The 22,327-nt window shown below is 45.3% G+C and overlaps 1 protein-coding gene across 3 annotated transcripts in view; it reads left to right on the top strand.

Moving 5' to 3' along the window:
- Nucleotides 1-22,327, top strand: part of PALM2AKAP2 (PALM2 and AKAP2 fusion) — a 307,655-nt gene that overhangs the window by 266,074 nt on the left and 19,254 nt on the right. For 2 of the 3 annotated variants that reach the window (XM_045562526.1, XM_045562525.1), the window contains exon 7: nt 11,322-13,728. In XM_045562526.1, the coding sequence (XP_045418482.1) occupies nt 11,322-13,728 (2,407 nt within the window). Of the gene's footprint in view, nt 1-2,382; nt 2,520-11,321; nt 13,729-22,327 lie in introns of those variants that run through there. The other variant, XM_045562527.1, reaches the window with a different exon arrangement.

Here is a 22,327-nt window from a genome sequence, read left to right as displayed (position 1 = left end):
GCCCAAAGCTGGCTTGCGGTTTAATTTCTCCCTCTGCCTCTGGGTATAATTGGCTTGTCTGGAGTATCTACCTGTGACTTTGCCACAGAGTGTTTTTCTAAACTCTACCCTATTTTTGCAGTGGGGAAGGGGGTCAGGGAGATGTGTGTGTGTGTGTGTTCATGTGTGTTCATGCACGAATATGAGTGCATGAGTGTGTATGTGTGAGCGTGTGTACCGGGTTGCTAGGGCTGCCGTAACAAAGTGCCGCAAATCGGGTGGCTTAGACAACAAAAATTCACAGTCTCACAGCTGTGGAGGCTGGAAGTGCAAAATCAAGGTGTCAGCAGAGTTGGTTCCTTCTGAGGACTGGAGGGGAAAGATCTGCTCCAGGCCTCTCTTCATGCCTTACAGATGTGTGTCTTGCCTCTGTGTCTCCTCGCATTGTCCTCCCTCTATGTCTGTCTAAATTTGCCCTTGTTGTAAGGACACTAGTTGCACTGGAGTAAGCCCACACTATCACCTCACTTAAACTGGATCACCTCTGTAAAGACTCCTACCTCCAAATGAGGTCACATTCCGAGGTATTGAGTGTTAGGACATCAACATGAGTTTGTGGGGATGATACAATTCAACTCGTAACAGTGTGCATGTATGTGTGTGCATGTCTCTGTGTGTGTGTGTGTGTATGAGTATTCAGTGAATCATGGCATCTCTGAGACTCCAGATCGTATTCATGCCTCGCACTTGGGAAACACTTTAAGGGCACATACAACGTTTTTCGTTTGTGAACAGGGCAGGTCCAAAACAATTTTTTTTCTACAAATCTCCTCACAGGTGAGGGGCAGGTGAGATAACGTGTCAGGTCCTGGTACCACGCCTGCCTCGTTGGTTGAAGGCACCTCAGGATGGACGATCCTGTCCTGCTCTTCAGTCTCTGGCAGAGCAGTGTCATCCCTCGGTGTGTGATTTCCTCAACTCGTTTTACTTGAGGCTGTTAAGTAGCATCTTGAAGTGCCTTTGGCTGCGCAACTGAGCATTCCAGTTATTGCAAAGGGCAGCATAAATTCGCAGTTCCCATGGAGACCCCTGGTGACTTGGTGCCATCAGGTCAGTCATTGGGAAACTCCCCGATATTTCTAAATAAATTTCAGCGTATGAAAAATGTCATTTAGATGTTGTAAGTAGTTGTATCTTTTGGCTTCCTTTCCGAAAGAGCTTGGGAGGGTACCGGGAGTGGCCAAACTGCGGGCCGCAGGCGAGCCCTGCACCATCTTTCACTTACTCCACTTCACCAGGATAAACTGCTTCCAAACTGACCCCAAATAAGCTGGCCCCGCAGGATGGTGCGTGGTATTTGCGGTCCTTTCTCCAGCTTGCTGTAAATCTCAGTTCTCTTCGTTCTCTACCATCTGCCTGAAGAAAATGAGTACTTCCTGGGAGTGAACTGATCTGGAATTCTGACTGACTTTCTGGTCAGCCAGACCCTAAGTTATGCCCCCAATTTCCCAAGTCAACCTAGAGTTCGGGGGACAAGGTGGGGGCAATGGAGTCAGGGTGGGGGGCCGGGGCTGTCCAGGCAGGGGGCACTGATAAACGCTGAAGTCAAAGCCCCGTTAGATCGAATCTGATGCTGTGGTGACACTTGGCAGTGCGGGTCTGTTTGCTTTGTGGCAGGAGACTGTCCGTGAGCTCTGGGGTGGTGGAGCTGCTTCCTCCAGGCATTCCTCGAAATCAGAGCCTCTTCTCTGACTTCAGATTCATCCATCCGCTTCAGCATGGGACATAATGTAGCCATTTAAAGTACTGTCTTACAACAGTCATTGAATAATATAAAAAGTGTTTGTGAGATAATGTGGGCTGAAAAAAACCTTGGCCACAAAATTGCCTATACTGTCTGATCTCGACTATATTGAATATGTATTTCTGAGAAGACGGACAGCAGAATGAAATAAAATATTAACTTTTTCTCTGAGTGTCAGGATGAGGAGTGTTTTTTATTTTCCAAATTTTCTACAGTGGGCATCAGTTATTTTACACAGACACACACACACACACACACACACACACACACACACGCTGTCCTGAAAAGTCTATTTAACAGGAGATTCCCACAGGATCTTACAGATTTTTTTTTTTTTGCTGCCTCAATACCACTGGGATATCAATTCCATGTTTGTCCCAAGGCCCATCTGTGAGTTTCCAAGAAGACAGTGGTAACCGGTTCTCGTCAGTGTCACTGGCTCCTGCCGCCCCGCTCAGCCCTGAGAGTGCCAGAAGCAGACTAGGCCAGGGCTGCTCGGGCCGGGAATGCCTCTGCCCGCCCTGGGAGGGGCCAGGCCTCTCAGAAGGGGGTTAAAGTCCTTCTTTGTGTGAATGGCCTTTTAGGGAGCAGAGGGAGGGCCCGCGGTGACATCACAGGCTTCCGTCAGGAGGCTTGGAAGGAATTTGTCCAGCTTGAGCCAGTGTGCGCACAGGAATCTGTCTGGAAAGGCAGGCAGTTCTCACCGAGGACGTTTGAGGCGCAAGCTTTGGGCAGGGTAAGCCGAGTCTGCTGACCTATCTTTCTGTCCTTTTCTTTCTAATCTGAAAGGCATCCTTTTTGAGGCCAGCATCTTTGTGGAGGTGGGACTCAGAGCCTGCACGGTAATGCTGTGCTGTGGAGTCCTTCCCGGCTAGAGAAGGAGCGGGCAGCTGAGCTCGGGGTGGTGTCTTGCTTCTGTTTGACGGATTGATTGATTGCAGATCTTGTAAAACTTTCAGCTTCCATGCTACAAGGCAAAGAGGAAGCTCCCGCACATACAGTGCAGAGCTGCACACGTCGTCTGTGGCAGATCATGCTTTGGAGATGGCGCGTGAGTGTGTCTGTCAGAGACCATGTGTGTGCCCTTGTCCAGAACAGGACCAAGGGACCCAGTGATCCTGGTGACTGGGTTTCTAGCCATCATTGTGTGTTTGTTCAAGAGACTCCCCTCACTAGTCTACAGCTGTGAAACTCACCATAGTCACAGGGTGACTTGGGCCTTTTGGGGGCAATGTGCGGCCCCCGTCTCTTGGAGGCCTCACGGCGATGGAAGGAAAACCTCACTAGCTTTGTTCACAGGTACAGAATCCTCTGAGGACAGAGGGTTAACCTCAGATGCATCTGGCACTGTTTTCTCTTTTCTCAAGGCTCTGCCTCAACTGCGTGGATTCTGCCCGGTCCACAGCGGTGCTCAGTCTTGCTCCCTGCCCTGACCAGTTGGCCAGGAATGAACCCAAGATCCTGAACTATTTTTATACCGAGGGACATGGCTAAGTTATAAAGAACTAAAATGAGGCTTGCTTTTCTGTTCTGAAGAATTGGTTACCCTAGAAATTTCAGGCTGCGGGAGCCAGAATTCCATGTGTGGCCTTGATCTCGGTTTATTCTGGGCTGGGGACTTCCCTGCAAACTAGTCTCACAGTGAAAAGGGCCCTTGGTGGGAACAGCACCCGGCGACTTCTGGATAGATCCCTGAGTGTCTCACATTGAGGAAAACATGAAACTCGCATCCCTGCTTCTTCAGGGGAAGCCCCGAAATTCCCAGGGGTTCTCAGTCACTCCTGTAAGGAGCAGGTCTCCAAGTGACTGAAAGAAATGACCCTTTCATCAGCTGCTGCGGAAAAGGAACAGCTTCCTTCCTTTCCTCCCTCTGCACCTCCCAGCCCCACCGCGCACACCATCCTCAGTGTCTTTCACAGAAAGCCCAAGCTGTAAATGTATTCATCAAATAGCACCTTAACATTTTCCAGATGTGCAGCCTGACATGTGAGCCAGTGACTTTTTGGCAGGGCTAAGGGGAGGTTATTAATAGGCCAGGCTGTGGTGCTGGGGAGACTCCATCACATGAGACATTGACCACTTTCCTGCCCCAGGAATGCGAACCAAGACATAGGTGAGCCTTGTTTCCAATGAAGGCGTGTATGTGTATGTGGGGTGGGGGTTCCAGAAGTATTTTCATCCTGTCTTCAAGCCTGTACCTGAGGCATAAACCAGAGAAAAAAGCAGAATGGTGATTATTGTTTTGGCCAATACCTTAGAAGCTCTCAGAAAAAAAAAAAAAAAAAAAAAGGCTGGGCCTGTAGGAGCAGGAACAGCGACTCCTGGCCATCAAAGGGTTGGGTTTTCTTTTTAGAACTGCCCTAGTCACCTTTAGCTGTAATGGCTTCATAGAAGATAAGTGGAGGGAAACCCATGAGGCATTGTTAGTGTCAGCCCCTTTTAGGGGTCACAGCTCTGACCCAGCCTGCCTGGTCTAAATTTAGCCTGCTGTGCCCCAGGAGTGCGTGGGGTCTGAAACCTGGCCGGCTGCCTTCCATCAGCCAGGAGGGGGTCTCTGGCCTCTGTAGGGAGTGGTTTGGCGCCGGGTTTCCCACAGTCAACATAGGGCCCTGGTTCTACAAGCCGGAAGAAGCTCTGCAGGGGGGTGGAAGAGGAAAGGCCACTCAGGACTGGAATGTGGCCCGGATTATCACCCGGGGCTCCTCTCTCCCACTTCCCACTTGGAGGTGGGAAGCCTAACCAAGGAAGCAAGCAGTTCTCAGACATCCCTGCTCGCCATGCCTTCCGGGGAGGGGAAAGGGGCCCACTCAGAGTCCCAGCCCCTGCTCTGTCCTGCAGTCTCCAGCAGGCAGGGCCTGAGGAGCTGCAGGCCAGCCCGTGTAGGAGCTTTGGTGCACCCAGCTTTCTTCATAAACTCTTCTCTGCCTGCACGATTTGCACTGTTGAATAGGGCTGGAATTTTCTTTCTAGTTATTGCTGCAGCACTTCCTTCCCCTTGTGCTATTTGTTCTCTTTATGTGACCTGGTACTCACTCCCTGCAAGGCTGTAAGCTCCTTGCTGGGAGTAGGGGATCGCCTCAGAGCTCTGGGGACCTCCCATGGCCCGGCACGGGGCATGTCACTCTGCAGGGTCTCAGGATGTGCTTGTGGATTGAAGGTAGTGTTGCAGGAAAGTGCTTTGACCTCTTCAACCTCTGTATTCCCCTCCCATGTGCGTCAGGTTCCCTGGGTTTGGGGAGTAAGGCCCCCCGAACCTCCTGATTGTAGCTCCACCTGGTTCCTTCGAGGCTGAGGAGGTTCAGCTGATGCAGGCATCTTTCGGGTCTCTGAGCACTGTCCGCCAGCCAGGTTGCAGCCCCTCCTCCCGCTGGCCTTCCTGCTGGAGACATCCTGACTCAGCCAGAAAGTTAAGAATCCGGGAAAATCTCTCCTCAAGACAGCCATGCATGGCCCATGGAACCACTTTTTTGCTGTGATAGTAATTGTGCCCTATGTACTAAAAACGTGACTTATAAAAGAGAGAGGGAGGGTGAGAAGTGAAAACGAAGATGCTCTCTTCTCACTAAGACTATGAGGAAGTCTTATTCTATAGCCATGCCTCTGTTCCTAGGCCAAGAGTGAGTTCGTACTTTTGGTGGAATTTAAAGATAACTGGATTAAAGGATCGGGTCACCTATTATCTGGAGAAAAGCATTTCTAATTTAAATACCGTGGCTTTAGTAGGAAGTAATCTGGGTTATTCAGAGCAGAGAAACCTGGTTGTGCAGCGGGTGGCTGATATTTGAGTAATTTGGGTCACATCGTGCATTTAGGCTAGGAGCCTGGGAGGTCACGGTGGGTGAGGGACGCTGTCAAGCTTAACAGCATGCGGGGTGGAGAAGAGGAGACGCTGTGAGCACAGCAGGCATTTAAAGTGAGTCAAAGCTTCAGCTTCTTGCTTGTCTTTGCAGCAGAAGACACTTTTCTGGGGTTTGCCGGGGCTCAGGCAGACCTGCTAAGGAAAATTCACTTCCTTCAAGTTCTTTCTGCTCACAATATGCCTAGCTGTGGGCCCAGGGACCCTGGGCAGAAGGAGCACACTGGTGTCCATTGCCCAGCGGGGCAGGAATCCAGACCCTGATGTTTTGTTTTCTGTGCAAACTTAAACAGGCTTCTAGAATTGCACCTGTCGTGTTGGTGGAGAGTTACAGCCTTTCCCCACAGTGTCCGCTCCAATGACATGGACCTGAAATCTTGATATTTTACCTCTGGGAAGTTGTCAGAGGAAGCAGAGAACTGCATAAGAGACTAGCTCAAACGGTAAAAATCCTTTGATCTTGGGGAAAGTCCCTCTATTTCTCTAAACCTCTTATTTCAAAGTTTTGAAACAGAAGTAAAATCCCTGCCTTTTTTGTCTAACAGAGGGCCATGCTTTGGGCATCCGCTGACATCATGTATGTGCACGTACCGTGGAACGATGAGCTATTAGACATGTGTCAACAACAGAATGGGGACGTGACACTTACAGTGTGTGCACAGGACAGGCTTGTTAGCCTGCCTCATTTGTTCATACATTTACTGAGCACTGGAGATGGACCAGGGTCTCTTCTATCTGATGTGTGACTTCTCCTCTGCTTCCCATATGACTGGAGCCCAGGTCTGGATGGTTCTCAACTGTTCATTCTACTTACTGCATCTTCAGGATTTGACTGTTAAGGACATTTTATGAAGTTATTCTGTTTGTTGCAGCAACAAATGCATCTTCCTAATTTTGCTTAGCTTTAAATAAAATTCACATTTAAGGATCTCTGGAGTGGGGAAAAGTTAGGGAGATGAGAGCTGCCTTAAGAGTCTGACTTTTAGTCTCTCCTGAGCCTTTTTCCTTTAATCTCCTCATGGTGATTTCTTTTCTTCTAAAAGCCAAAATCTCCCCATTACTTCCTACTCGTTCCCCAAAAGAAAGTCAATCTGCTCCCAGAAAAAATTTAATATTGGTCATGTGTACCTCGGTGTAAAATGGCTTAATAATAATGAACTTTTGCATTGACTATTTTCCAGTTTATGTAGTACTTTTAAATACATTTTCCAATTTAATCCTCAAAACAGGTTTGGGAGATATTATTTGCCCTGCTTGCAAAGGGGTTATATTCTCTGCAGAGTTTATAATTTTCTTCCATTAGGTTTAACCAAACTTTTATAGGTAGAGCCAAGAAATGACCCCCAGACTCTAATCTTTGGACTCCAAACTCTGAGTTACCGTGTTTTCTGCATCATGTAATTTTTATTTATTAATTTTATGTTTTTCACCTTGGGAAAGCTCAAGTATTTCTGCATCATTTAGATGGCAAAAGGAGACCCAGGTGCCTATGTTTTAAATTAAGCCATGCAAATTAGCTTTGCATAACTATCAAACACTTTCAGGTAAATAATGGCAGCTTTGGATGCAACCTTACTGCCAGGTTATATGAAAAGCAGGGCCTGGACCAAATTCTGGCATGTAGACAGATGCTTATTAAATAAATATTTGTAAAAAATGGTATAAAGAAGTCTTAGCTCTCTAAATTTCTAGGTGCTCCAACCCCACCTTGTATGAAAACCAGTGTGGCAATTTTACAAAGACAGGGTTCTGTTCAATGGGTGTTAAATAATCAAAGTCCCCTGAACCAAAGGCTAGAAACGGGCTGATTAGTTCTCAGACCTCAAGCACAATCCCTAAGGGTGTATGAACCAAAGGGCTCACTCTTTTGTGTATCCTGTTCATGAAAAGGTGGGGAATATCTCTAATCCACAAATTTGAAAACCACCAATTTCACAGATTTCTAACATTCCTTATACTAATTGACAAGCCACTAATTTCACTAATGAAAACCCATTTCTCACTTTAATTATGTCAATTAGCAAAGCTTCAGGGGTCCCTGGGAGTTAGAGGGAGCTGAAGCCCTGGAGGAAGCCAGCTGTGGAGCGTGGGCTCTCTGATTAGATCCTAGTTGACCACTCCTGGAGTGTCTATTCCTGATTAGCATCCTTGCCTGTCGCTGGAATGTAATTGACACTAATTTCAGAAACACACAGCTGCATTATATTGTCTCTACCCAAGTATTTTTAAGTTAATTGTAGACATCCTAACCACGGCTAGCCTTTCTGGGAAGCTGGTGGGAGGGCAGGTTCATGTGTGAGGGTGTTAGGGCTCCACCTGCGGGGTTAGCTGGGCCAATCAAAAGATCTCCCCCAGGCCTCTTAGCACCCTAGTTTTTCTCTGACCTTAGAAAATCCAGTTTGATGTTTTTTTTCATATCTTCCTGTTTTTTGCACTGGGACATAGTTTATTTCAGAAAGGACTTTCCGGCTGATTTAATGAATATGCATTTTATCTGAATCTGCAATCAGGTCCATCTTATCTGAAGCGTGGAGAAAATTCTGGTCCTTCTTATCTTCAAAGGGAGCAGTAAGCATTTATTGGTTTAAACAAGACATCATTTAAGGATACCAAGCCCAGACTCCTGCCAAATCGGATAGGTGGGATTTCCAGCCCATTTCCATTCACCTGGTGTCGTCACCGAGGGCTTTGATCACATCAGGCCGTCATGCGTGAAGGCAAATTCTTACTGCTGACAGTAGAACTCAGGAATTTGCTCTTTGGTTATAATTGTTGTCTAACTTTACAAAAGCTCAGGACTTCTGATGTGTGGTAGTGAATCAGTAATGCAGACTTGTTTATCTTTTTAAGTACTTCTACCCTGATTAGGGTTTAGAGCTGCTGCTCTCTGAAGTAGATAAAATTGAGTGTCAGGAAGAATTTTCTGAATTTATGGAAAAAAGGAGACTTTGCCTCACGTAACTCTTTCCTGTTTACATCCTCCATTGTCTAATTTTTTAAAAATATATATATTAAAGGAATCATCTCAAATTACACTGGCACGCCAAAACTGACTTTTTAACAAGTAATTAGCATTTTTTAAAATCTCAGTTTGACAGATCACAGAAGACTTAACTACTTATTATCATTTCTGACTCAAAGATAAAGGCAGTTTTTTTTGGATACTGCAAAAATGTGCTGTCAAATGCTCTTTTCAGATTTTTAGAATTTTGTATTGAAACAGTGTTTCTAGTTCAAAAAGCATGCCTTGGAAAGAGCTGATGTAACTTCTGAGTTCTAGAAAGAACACGCTGACAGGACATCTGCTCACCTATCGTCAAATGCATAAGTGTGAAACATTCAGGAGCAAGGGACAATGCTGGTGTAGTAGCCAGAGTGTGCTTGGGAAATGCAGTGGAGATAAGCCCAGTCACCCCTATCTCTGTAATTAGCAGCAAGAGACACACAGAGGCAAGTTCTTCACTTCGCCAGACTAAGTAAACTCTAAAATAGACTTACGGCTCCCTGGGAAGTATCGGGAATCCAATTTTTGTTAAGAAAAGGGTACTGTCTCCTGGAGCTTATTGTTGCTGCTGATATCATTATAGCCCTGCAGAATAAGTTGCCTGCATGTTTAATGAATGGATTAAGGAATAAATGAACTACAGAATTACAGTATTTGCCTTTTAGCTTCCTTTAATATTACATTGCCCTCTTTCCTCTTCTCAACTATTCTGAAGTGGTTTATGTCTCAGCAGAGCAGTGATTTTGAACCACATTTCAGTCCCAGTGGCTTCCTACTATTCTCCAACTTTTTCCCCCCCAAAAGCCAAAAGGGATAGAAGGAAAGCAATGCTATTCCTGTGAAGAATATTAGCAGTAAATTATTGGCCAGATGAAGCCAGGGGTGGGGGTGCCACGGGTAATCTTATTCTCACCATAGCAGTACCATGTATCTCTCTTTGTTTGTCTTTTTTATTCCAGTAATAACTTTCCATGGAGTGAGTTAATTTTGGTCTAGGTTTACTTGAAATTGATTGGCAGCCAATAAGCTCCAGGCATTCAAATTTTCTGTAATTCTTAATGATGTATGAGTAGAAATTACTGACAATTGCTTTACCAAAAAAAAAGTTTAGTTAATAGTTTAAAATGGCAGTAAAAACTTTCTTGACATGCTGCTTTAGTTCATTCTAAAGATAAAAGAACTACAGTTGATGATGGTCAAAAATAAAAATAAAGACATGAGCAATTATAAATATTAATTGTTTTAAGTATCAGACTTTGCCAAAGACAAGACCTAGACTAGAAGAACATCAGAGACCAGAAGGTGTTGACAAAGAAGAAATACTCATCATTGTTGCCTATTACTAGAGAAGAAATATATATTACTTGATTGATTTAAGTCTGAAGGGGAATGTGGAAAACCAAGACTGAAGAAAACTCCCCGATTCATGTATAGCCATGAGAGTTTTTCAACATTCTGACAGCAATGTAGAGTACCTAAGGTGAACTTCCATGTTTTCTTGAGTCTCACCAACAAATCCAGAATTATTCACTTTCCTTGGAAGGATTTTGAAATTAATCCCCTGAGAATCATCCTAAAATGGTGTTTTATTGTTATATTCTAAGCTTTAAAATTGTTGAAAACTTAAATAAATGAAAATCATACCATCTGCCAATGATTGCATTGTACGAGTTCAATAATACCAGAAGCACTATAAACACGAGACAGGGAAACAAAGCTGACCAAAGTGTTAGTGAAATCCTTGAAAGAAACTCAACTTAAATTCATAATGTACTGCTGGGATTCTCTGAAGTAAACCAGAGTCCTTTGAGAAGAAAAAAAAAATTCATCCTAGAATCTGAAAATTAATCTTACTAATGCTAAATAATAGAATTACATGGGCTAGATAACTGGTGGGAAAATATGATGCATTTAAAAAGTTGGGAAGATATGGTTTTCTTATTTAACCACAAATTGGAGATATCACACATAGAGCATTTTAGAAACTGGAGGTGAGGTGCTGCTGGCCACTGGTTTGCAAAGCAACACTCACTCTGTGACTAAGGAGTACTGTTTGGATGCAATCCCAGAGAACAGAGCTATGCAGTCAGTGTCTTTGGTGATGGTGTTTATAATACACATGATCAATTACAGCCATGGCAATGGGCACTGTAGCCTGTGAGGGGCCATTGAAGGGATCTACTGTTTTCCAGTATTTTATTTTGGAAAGATTTTCCCAAGAGTTTTCTTGTCTCCAGAATAATTGCATTACATCTGGCGGAGAATCATATGTTTTCAAGAAGATTTGTTCATGCCAAAGGACCTTGTTTATACAGTTGGGGACATACCAGTAGTCCTGTTACATAGCCTGCAGCAGTTTTGCTATGAAATATTTTGGAAGGCTCTAATATAATAACTATATAATCTCTTCCACATTAGAAGGTACAATTTAAAAATGGAACTAGCATGTATTGAACAACCAGTAAACAAAATGGAATCTGTAAATTGGAGAGGGTTAGGCACTTATTACCATAACAAAATGAATATGTAAAAGATTAGTAGAAGGGAAATCTCTGTTTAAAAGAACTTGTCACTGAAGTTTCAGTTTTCCTTCCTGTTAGTTATGAGTGAATTTCTCAGCTTTTGCAGCCATAAAAGATTAGCATTCAACCCTGACTTTTGTTTTCTCTTCATTCCAGAAGCCTCCTCAGCTTCCCGAGGATGATATCCGGCTAAAAAAGGAGAGAGACAACTCTTGTGCCAACCTCCCGGAGCCTGCCACCAGCTCTCTTTCCCCAGATCACAAAAACATGGAAATTGAGGTGTCTGTTGCAGAATGTAAAAGTGTTCCTGGAATCACCTCCACCCCACATTCTGTGGACCACACCTCCCCTTTCTATTCACCCCCGCTTAATGGCCTCCTCACCGATCACCACGAGTCCCTGGATAACGATGTGGCCAGAGAGATCCGGTATCTAGACGAGGTGCTGGAAGCCAACTGCTGTGATTCTGTTGTGGATGGAACTTACAACGGAACATCGTCCCCGGAGCCTGGTGCAGCGATCCCGGTGGGCAGCCTGAGTCCCCCTGCCCACGTGGCCCTCCAGCCAGAGCCCGCTGAGAGAGCAGCCGGCAGGCAGGCGCCTCCCCACACTGAGCTCAGTCAAAGCAACTCTGACCCCATGGCAGACAGGGAAAGAGCAAACGGCCACCCCCCTGGCCAGCCCCGAGAGAGGCTGGGGGACGGGCTGCAGGCACCCATGAGCCCCAGCTCCTCAGCCAGCTCTGGGTGCTCCTCCCGAGACGGGGAGCTCACGCTCACCACGCTGAAGAAGGAGGCCAAGTTCGAGCTGCGTGCCTTCCACGAGGACAAGAAGCCCTCCAAGCTCTTCGAGGAGGATGAGTATGAGAAGGAACAATACTGTGTCCGGAAAGTGAGGCCCTCAGAAGAGATGCTGGAGCTGGAGAAGGAGAGGAGGGAGCTCATCCGCAGCCAGGCGGTGAAGAAGAATCCTGGCATCGCGGCGAAGTGGTGGAATCCCCCCCAGGAGAAGACCCTCGAGGAGCAGCTGGACGAGGAACATCTGGAGTCCCACAAAAAGTACAAGGAGCGCAAGGAGAGAAGGGCACAGCAGGAACAGCTGCTGCTGCAGCAGCAGTTGCAACAGCAGCAGCAGCGGCCCCCACCGCAGCCCTGCCCAGCCCCTGCGTCCTCCTATGAACGTCCAAGCCTGACTGACAAAGCAAAGGAGGACATTGTCACAGAGCAGATAGATTTCTCTGCTGCTCGCAAACAGTTCCAGCAGATGGAGACTTCCAGGCAAACAGTGGCCAAGGGCCAGAGTACACCCAGGCTGTTCTCCATCAAGCCTTTCTACAGGCCTCTGGGGTCAATTAACTCTGACAAGCCACTGACTGTCTCGAGACCAGCTTCTGTGGGGGCACCTCCAGAAGACAGTAACGCATCAGCAGCCAAGGCCCCCTGTGCCCCGGAGAGCCAGTCGGGGGGAGGAGGCCAGGGCAGCACAGCCCCCCAGGGGAAGGAAGGGCCCTACAGTGAGCCATCTAAACGGGGGCCCTTATCTAAACTGTGGGCGGAGGATGGAGAGTTTACAAGCGCCCGGGCGGTCCTCACCGTGGTCAAAGATGATGACCATGGGATCCTGGATCAGTTTTCAAAATTGGTCAATGTCTCCTTGACCCAAGAGGAGCTTGACTCTGGTTTGGATGAGTTGTCGGTGAGGTCCCAAGATACCACGGTCCTGGAGACCCTGTCCAATGACTTCAGCATGGACAACATCAGTGACAGTGGCGCCTCCAATGAGACAGCCAATGCCCTCCAGGAAAACTCACTGGCTGATTTTTCTCTGCCCCAGACTCCACAAACTGACAACCCCTCAGAGGGCCGAGGAGAAGGTGTCTCCAAGTCGTTCAGTGATCATGGTTTCTATTCCCCTTCGTCCACCCTGGGAGACTCTCTGTCGGCTGATGACCCGTTGGAATATCAGGCTGGTCTCCTGGTGCAGAATGCCATTCAACAAGCCATAGCCGAGCAGGTGGACAAAGCTGTATCCAAAACCAACAAGGATGGAGGCGGACAGCAGGGACCCGAAGCAACTCTAGAGGAAGCTGAAATTGGGGCTTCCAGCTCAGAGAAGCCTCAGAGCATGTTTGAGCCACCCCAGGTGTCCTCGCCTGTACAAGAGAAAAGGGATGTCATACCAAAGATTCTGCCCGCCGAAGACAGGGTGCTCAGGGAAAGGGGGCCCTCCCAGCCGCTGCCAGCTGTGCAGCCCAGTGGCCCCATAAACATGGAGGAGACCAGGCCCGAAGGGGGCTATTTCAGCAAGTACTCAGAGGCCGCCGAGCTGAGAAGCACAGCCTCCCTCCTGGCCACTCAAGAAACCGACGTGATGGTTGGGCCCTTCAAACTGAGGTCCAGGAAGCAGCGGACTTTGTCCATGATCGAAGAAGAGATCCGAGCAGCTCAGGAAAGGGAAGAGGAGCTGAAGAGGCAGAGGCAGGTCCTGCAGAGCACACCGAGCCCCAGGACGAAGAATGCCCCATCGCTGCCCTCCAGAACACCGAGCTACAAAACTGCCCCAGGTGAGGTACCTCGTACCAGAGGCAGATGGTGTGGAAATTTGCCACTGTTGATTCCAGCATACCGGTTTCTATCTGGAGCCTCTTCTGTGTGTGTCTGGAATAAGTGTCACGGGACTCTGACATGAGGATTTCAGTGTTTGGGGGCATGTAACAGGAGTGTTAGAGTGCCCTTGGAGGAACCCTGAGGCTGGATGGAGTTTGCCACTTCCCAGTGGATGCAATAGCTCCTTTCTTGTCGTTCTGCCTTGGTCTTGGTTTGTTACAGAGAATTGTTCTCTTTTATTTGGAGGATTGCCTCTTGGTGGAGGGAGGGGCTATTGGTGGCCCAGAACCAGTAAGAATGGCTATGTGTGGACTGTGTTCGAGTGTGCAGCTTGACCTGAGGTATCTGTAGTTAAATCCAACCCATCCGATTTTGGAGACGTGCTCTACTAACCCCTTCTCAATGCTGGGTCCCTTCCCAGTGATGATAGTCATGACTTGGCATTGCAGATTGACCCATGGAAGATGTCCTGGTCCATCTCCTGTGTGATTAGATTTGTCTTCCTTTAAGTCACCACAGAGCAACTACTTTGGAATCAGGGATGGCCTCATCCATTCTTGTCAGGAGACCCATTTAGAGAAGTTGAATTACTACAAGGAAAAGCAGGTCTTTAATCCGCTTGCAGGGCCTGGGCAGTCGCCTTCTTGAATACTTTGTATAGATGGTTGATATTAATTAGGGTGGTAATTATCATTGCTACCATTATGGATAACAGTGTGACCAGTAGTTTTGATTTCCCACATGGATATGACAGCGATCAGAGATCCATGCATGTTAACCATAGAGAAGTGCTGCTCAAAGTGTGGTCCAAGCCAGTCCAGGAACTGTTTGTTACTGGTCCATTCTGAGCTAAGTTCAGGCTTTGAGAGTAAGCATTTGAAAACTCTTACAGCAATTTGTTATTGTTCTGAAATCCAAGCGTGGGATTTTGTGTTTTACAACAGTATTGGTCCACTGTGGACTTGGGGTGAGGTGGGGGAGAAACTAACCCTTCACCAGAGATAATTTAAGAATTATTGCCCTAAAGTGGTAATTGTTGGCATTTAACTTGGTCAGGTCTTAATCTCATCTTGACAGTTGGCTTTCATCAGTGACACAAGGTCACTCTTCTCATTATTGGTTTTTAAATTTTGAAAGTATCTCAAACATAAAGAAAAGTTCCCAAGTACAGTACAAGTATCTTTTTATTCTAATCCATTTAAGAGTAAATTGCCAACACGATGCCCCATCACCCCCAATTTTGTAGACTGCCCCTCCATTTGGGTCAGCCTGATGCTTCACGTGCTCACATGCAGATTGTGCGTCATTGGCAAGAATACCACAGAGCTGATGCTGTATTCTCACGGTATCAGTTTGTCCTGTTGCAGGGGCAGGTGTTAACTCTGATATCTGCTATTAATTCTGATCACACGATTGAGGGAGTGTCTGCCAGGCTTCTGCACAGTAAAGGTACCTTTTCCTTTTGTAATTTACAAATTTTTTTGTGGAGAGGTACTTTGGTACTATGTAATTTTTATCCCACTTCTCCAGCACTTCCCTCCATGCTATGCTGAGCCCCTCTCCCATCCCCCACCCAATAGGATTGACTCCCTGCCCCTTCAGGGAGATGAGAGTTCATCCGTGCAAGTCGGCACTCTGCTGCAGTCTGGATGTCACATTGAACACAGTCAGTCATGAGAATGACATATGTGCACCCCATTCCTTCCAGTTTATCTCTAGAACATTTGAAGTAGCTGCCCAGTCTTCCCAGAATCACAACATGGGTTGAAAGCAAGTGATGCAAAATGCAATTTTCTTTCTATTCATGCCTGGAAACCTTTGGAGTAGTGCTTGGCCAGCCCGCCTCCAGGTTCTTGATCAGGGAACAGGCTGACACATTACTCTGAGCAGCCAGACTGGACGATTCATGACCAGGGTCAGTACATCCAGCTCTGGCGTTGATTTTGTGAATGGAGATATTACTAAGTTCCTACCGCACTACTTCACGTTTCATGCCAGAAGAAGTGACTCAGCTGGTTTTTATGTGACTCAACCTCATGATTCAACATTAGGTGATGAAAAATATAATTTTCTCCTTCTTTGGTAGAAATCATGCTGGTGACATGCTGGAACCTTAAACCCTAAAACCTTAAGGCAAATAAAATTTACTGAGAACCAAGATGCCATAAGTAAGGAGAAATCTATCAAGTTGAAAGGTTATCTAGACATAAACCCCATTCCCCAGATATTAAAAAAGATATTTCTTTTTGTTTTAGTTTCTTTGCATTAAAAGATGGAGAATGAATGATAGGGGTTATTTTGAAAATGATGTAGTCATTTTCAAAGACCAAGTATCTGGGATTGTTTCAGTGAGAAGGACGGGGCACCCAGAGAGGCTCAAAGGGAGTAGAGAACTTTACACATTTGTGGTATTTAAATAAAGCCAGAGTAGGTTAAAGGAGGAGGTTGAAGGGCCAGGTGCAGCAGCTCACACCTCCTGTAATCCCAGCACTTTGGGAAGCCAAGGCGGGAGGATCATTTGAGGTCAGGAATTCGAGACCAGCTTGGACAACATAGCGAGACCCTGTCTCTACAAAAAGAAATTTTTTAAAAATTAGCTGGTTGTGGTGGATCACACCTGTAGTCCCACCTATTCAGGGGGCTGAGGCAGGAGGATTGCTTGAGCCCAGGAGTTTGAAGCTACGGTGAACTACGATGATGCGATTGTACTTCAGCCTAGATGCCAGAGCCAGACTCCTGTCTCTTAAAAAAAAAAAAAAAGAGGAACAGATTTAAAACAAAACAAAAGTTGATTTGGAGCCAGACAACAAAAGATCTAAATCAATTATGTTAAGGATTTTAAACTTTAGACTTTATCCTGTGGTCGGTGAGAGTTTTCAACATGGTAATTATCTGCACACATTTCCAAGCTGTCCTGCTTTCATCTGTGAATTGGTGGACTGAAACTCTTCCTGTTTTAATGAGTCTATTTCACAGGCTTGGATTGAGCTCTTCCCATGTATGAGCACGTCTAAAGTCACGCTCCATCTTGATGGTACGTGAGAGGCCACACTCCAAGAATGTGTGCAGTAGGTGCACAAGCCTGATTTGAAGGGGTAGCTCACACACTGCTGGAAAACCCTCGAGAGAATTGGGGGTGTCGTACTCAAACATTTTATTGAAATTGCAATTTCCATGTGGCTCCTTGGTGCTCCTAGTTAGGGCAGACTTTTTGAGCCTCTTCATATTGGGGGTGCCAACAGACAGTTCTCACTTTAGTGCCTGTGTCTATTATTAGATATTTTGGTTTCACTTCCAAGTTCTAAGCATGCCAGAGAAACCCAGTTAGTCAGGTGATGATTGGTTTTGGTTTTTGAAATAGTTTCTGTTTTCATGCCAGATTTTGGATTGACTACCAAGTCAAATAATTAATTCACCCAGTGGGTGAATTCCATTGTGTACCCCCATTATGGAGAGCAGTAAAAAAGGTGTGGCTATTGAGTTCCCTAACTTAGAGTGTCTGTTTATGTCTTCTGATACGTGGAAAGATGTGATAATTACACCATCTTATAAAAATAAGATTTACGGGAAGTGTCAGCTTCTGCTGTCAGTTTGGATTAAGATTCCCCATGACGTGATTATAATACTATTATAAAGGTTATTAACTGGGTCTTTTTTCTTTCCCTTTTATTGTCTTCAATTACAGGGAAAGTCTTAGAGAGAAAAATATGTTAGCTAGTGTCTGCACAGTATTCACGAAACAGAGCTTAGTGGCTTTTCTATGCTAAATTAGAGCCAGATGAGGCTGAGTTTCACTTGAGGTGCCCTCCTTGCTCCGCAGAGGAAGACGGTGTGTCAGCACCTGGTGAAGGTCTGATTCTTCACAGAGGGAAGGAGAGGCCCCTCCACCAGGAGAATCTGTGCTTCTCTTGCCTGCAAGGCAGGCACTGATTGTGCAGCTCATAGGGACCCAGCTGGCTCTTCGAAGGTAGCTAAATGTGGAGTGTCCACAGATGGTTATTGTCCACTACCGTATTTCCAGAACATTCTCTGGTGACACAAGTCTAATCATGGTAGCTACAACTTATCGAGACCGTAAAGCTGTGTACAATACTAACTATGTCATACACATTTTCTCACTGAATCCTCCCAACAGCCCACTAAACTATAATACAAAATTATCTGAACCCCTGAGGCCAAATATATATTTCTGGATTCAGACTTTTTCTGATTGTAGAAAAGTTAGAAAGTATTCACTATTGCTTAGAAAAATCATGCAACGCATATGCTATTATTTAACACAACTGCCAGGTTCTAGGGCAGCACCCTGTCATCAAATTAAATTTCTGCTGTAAAACTTAAAAAGAATTAGTTACATTAAGTGGGTAAATAAAGACTAAGGAGAGCCTCACGTCAACTCATGTCAGGTTTTGTTGCCAAGTAAGTTATGACAAAACTTGGTTTTCAGAGATTTTTTTGGATTTGGGAATTATGCATAAAGGGCGTGGCCCTGTAATATTATTCCCCTTCAAAGAATTAAATACTTGAGCCCAGAAAGATTAAGTTGCCCAAGGTTACTCAACTTGGAAGTGGGAAAGCCTGGTTTCAAACCCAGGCTCATTTGTCTCCAAAATCCGTATTCTTGCCCCCAACCTTTCCTGCTTTTCTGTTGAGCCTGCCGCAGGAGGTAGACAGTGATGGCTCCCCTCTTCAGCCTATAGTGATCGAGCTCAGCCTCCTTCTCTCCTCTTCTGGTTTCAGGCCTGACCCCTGCATTTTCTTGGGTTCTTCTTGTCCCTCCTTTTTGGAGCCACTGTAGCTCTGGGTATATGAGTTTGACTCTCAAAGGCCATGAACCAGGACTACTACTCTAGTGACCCAGGATGGTTCCTTTGTGCTTTCAGAACTTAACTCTAATGCCTCACGTCACAATAGGGAGAATTGCTGGTGCTGTCCGAAGATCTGAGCAGCCGGATGGCAAAGGGACTAACAGAGTCTGTGTCAACTGTCTGGCCTGGCTGCTCTTGTGAGTTCTTTCTGAAAGTTCATTTCCAGGATGAAGCTCAGCCATTCCCTCCAAAAACAGTCTCATTCCCTGAAAGAACTGGGTACTCAAGCAAGGAATCAATCTGAGAACAGGCAGGGTAATTGTTCATTGCTCCATTACCTGAACACGAACACTTTTGGTGTAGTAGGGTCAAAGTCAACTAAATTTGCTGACTAGTGGTCATGGAGCACCATGACTGTTTCCCACTGTTCTCTTTTACTCTTTAAGATCCATCTTTCCTCCTTGGACCAGAACTTCTCTGTATTTGATTTATCTCAACCCAGCAAATATGTTTATTTGAAAAATGCATGCCATGGGGAAAGGAATTGGTAAGAAAAGGCAACCTTGAAGCAGTGTTTGGCAAGAAGTGAAGATATGGGATGATATGAGGACTTCTCAAATTACAGAATTCCAAGTTCTTTTTGGACATTATCCTCATAGGTTTGAAAAGGGCAACTGCTACAGTTAATTTAAACCTATCAGCCTTGCTCTTGAGAAGATATGGACACAGAAGTCTTTCTTCTGTGACAAGCCTATGGTTATGGCTTCTGGATAGCAGGACTTTGGAAAAAGCAGAACATTCCCCATCAGTTTAATTCCCTTCCGTAAGCAGGTTCCGCAGTTACTGCGAATTGTGCTGGATCTTCTGATATATTCAGGGCCCCTGGGTTGGGCTTCTGCTGGTGCTTCTGCCTCAGTGGGGCACCACGTGGTGTCCCTGTGGCTAACTCCCACGTGGCTCCTCAGTGCTCCTAGTTAGGGCAGCACCTTCCGAGGAAGCAGACTCAGCTATGCACGAAGAAAGATGCATAGTCTTGAGCTGACAAAGAGGAGATGAAGCTAAGGACCTAATTCTGGCAAGTTCCCTGGTAAGAAATGTGAGTTAATCAAAGCCAGGCTTGGGAGCAGGATGTCCTCTGTGTGTTGGAGTTCAGGGCAGGATATGACTCTCTTACTAGCCAGAGTTGCTTGCTGTGTTCCTCCCTAAGGAGATTGGCATTTCAGATCCATTTGATCTTTGTGAATAAGTTACTACACATTTTGGAGGTGGCAGACTGGGAGGTGAGGTGGGCTGGGGGGAAGAGTGTGCAGGACAGATTATTAGAGCACCAAGGAATATATATATGTATTTCATATAATATTTTCTTTTATTGTGCTTGAAGGTAAACATAAAGGTTTCCCAGAACTTGTATGCTTTGACATCACAAGTTTTACCAGCCTGTCTTACTCAAATATATTAATAAATTCATACCAGATGTAAAAAAGCCAGTCAAGGAAAACACATGCTTAAATGTGATAGTCACGTCTCTGGATTTGTATCTAAAGTTCAATTCCTGGACCCACTGCTTGCTAGCTGTGTGAGCAACTTATTTCCCCTCTATAGACCTCAGTTTGCTCGCCAGTAAAATGGGAATAAAATAGCACCAACCTCTTTAAAAAGTTTAAGACAGTGCCTAGTACATAAAAGGCTCCCAGTAAGACTAATTGTTGTTGTTCTTACAGTTACTGTTATGTTTTAGGAAAAGGCCTAGAAAACTTTAGCAGAGTTACTCATAAGTTGCTCTTTTGCAGTGACTGTGAATCCGAAATAAATAACAAAACACATACTATAAAATTGCTTTCTATTCCTAGTTGGAATTTTTTTAGTTACTTCCGTAGAATTAAAGTTTCTCTTATAAAACCTGAGTTCAGGAATGAGTTTTCAATAGTCTTCTATGATTTCAAAAACTAAGGTGTGACAAAGTCCATCATTAATTGATTAAATATATTGGGTGACAATAAAATTACAAGTATTATCCTAAATCTTCCCCCCAACGCACACACTTTGGGAGATAATCTTAACACAGCCAAGTCCATCATGTTGGTAGAAATGTGTTTCACAAAAAGATCTTGGTGGGGGAATTGCTATTCACCATGATTTTTATTCTTACTGTTTAATTAACGTTTTTCTTTTTCAATCTTAAACTGTGCTTCCCCTGGAGAAGCAGAGCTCTTTCCTTCTAGAGTTTTCATCGTCTTCCAGTCGTGTTCATAGGGATAGACCCAAAATCAGTCTCATCAAACACCCTGACTTACCTTTAAGCAATAATGTTTGACAGTTTCTGACTTGTTCCACCAGGCAGGGGTATTTCTCATTTCTGAGCTAGGTTTATAATCTGAAAATTCATATCATCACATTCTTCTACCCCTGGGGCCTTCAAAGGAGGAGATAAAAGAGGAAGGGACCAGTTCTTGGTGTGCAGGTCACAGCTGGAACCTCACAGGCCCGTGTACTCCAGGGCCGACAAGCAGGATGTTCCCTTTTACTGTGAGGAAATGAAATTGAAAATGCAAGTCTGAGCTCATTTCTTTCTGGTGACTTGTGGGTCGCTTTAGATGTTTGCAACCTCACCCTGGTGCTGCGTGAAGAAAGGCCGTCATTGAAGGAGCCCCGGCCGAGGCATGTCATCTGGTGGGTGTTTTTGTTCGGTTTGGTTTTTAAATAAGCGTGGGTGATGGCTTTTTCTTTTCTTTTGGCAAATGTAGAAACAAAGGATCTTTGATTTAAGACCTCAGACTCGCTGTATCTGGAGTAGAATAATCACCCAAGTCATCACGTTTGATCAAAATAACTTTCTAAACTTTTGGAATTCAGATTCTTGGCTTTTTAGAAGTTAGACTTGTTTCTACAGAAGGAGGATTTGGGCTGTCAGGGATGACGACAGCTGTGCTCTGCGTAAGGGCAGTCCTCTCTCGGGTTCCCTTGGGTGGGAGGAATTGCAGATTCTTTTCTCTGCCCCCTGTCAGCACAGCCCGCCACAGATGCCCAGGGGAAATCCGTCTTGCTTGGAAAATCTGGAAGCCAGGCCAAGGCATGGCTTCTTTCTCTGGACCAGAAAGTGGTTTAACTACTTACGATAAATAAACAGGAAACCAAGATTCATTCCACCCAGATTTCTTTTCCACTCGCGATGGGACACAGCATTGGCACATTTGGACTGAAATACCACTGCCCTCTTTGCTCCTTAGTCTGCCTTGCAGTGCTGTGACCTTGTGAGCACCACTGGTACAGAGATGAGCAGTTTGTGCTTTTTTCTTTCCTGAGCTTCCTGTGCTGCCTAGGTTTGTGGATCTGCCCAGTCCATGAAGGTTAACACGAGCAGCCAGTTTATCTACTTTTCTCAGCATGGGCTAATAATATTTAAGAGAAAAAATTTCTGGTTTGTATTATCTTTTAAAATTAATTTGTGCTTATTGTAGAAAATACAGGAAAATAAAGAACAAAAATAAAAGTGACTCATAATCCTACTGCCCCAGGGATAGCCATTACCTTTCTAGTTTTTCTCCACGCACACGGGTACATGGTAGGCAATATTGGGTTTATACTTGTGTTAGTATAATTGGTGCTGTGACAAGTTACCGCAAATATAGTAGATTAAAACAATAGGCATTTATTATCTCACAGTTCTAGAGATCAGAAGTCTGAAATATGTCTGCTGTGGACTGAATTGTATCCCCCACCCCCAAATTCGTGTGTTGAAGCACGTAAC

Source organism: Lemur catta, chromosome 10 (assembly GCF_020740605.2).
Source record: "Lemur catta isolate mLemCat1 chromosome 10, mLemCat1.pri, whole genome shotgun sequence".
Lineage (NCBI taxonomy): Eukaryota > Metazoa > Chordata > Mammalia > Primates > Lemuridae > Lemur > Lemur catta.
Note: the sequence above shows the minus strand (reverse complement) of the source record. Positions and strands in the feature narration are given on the sequence as shown.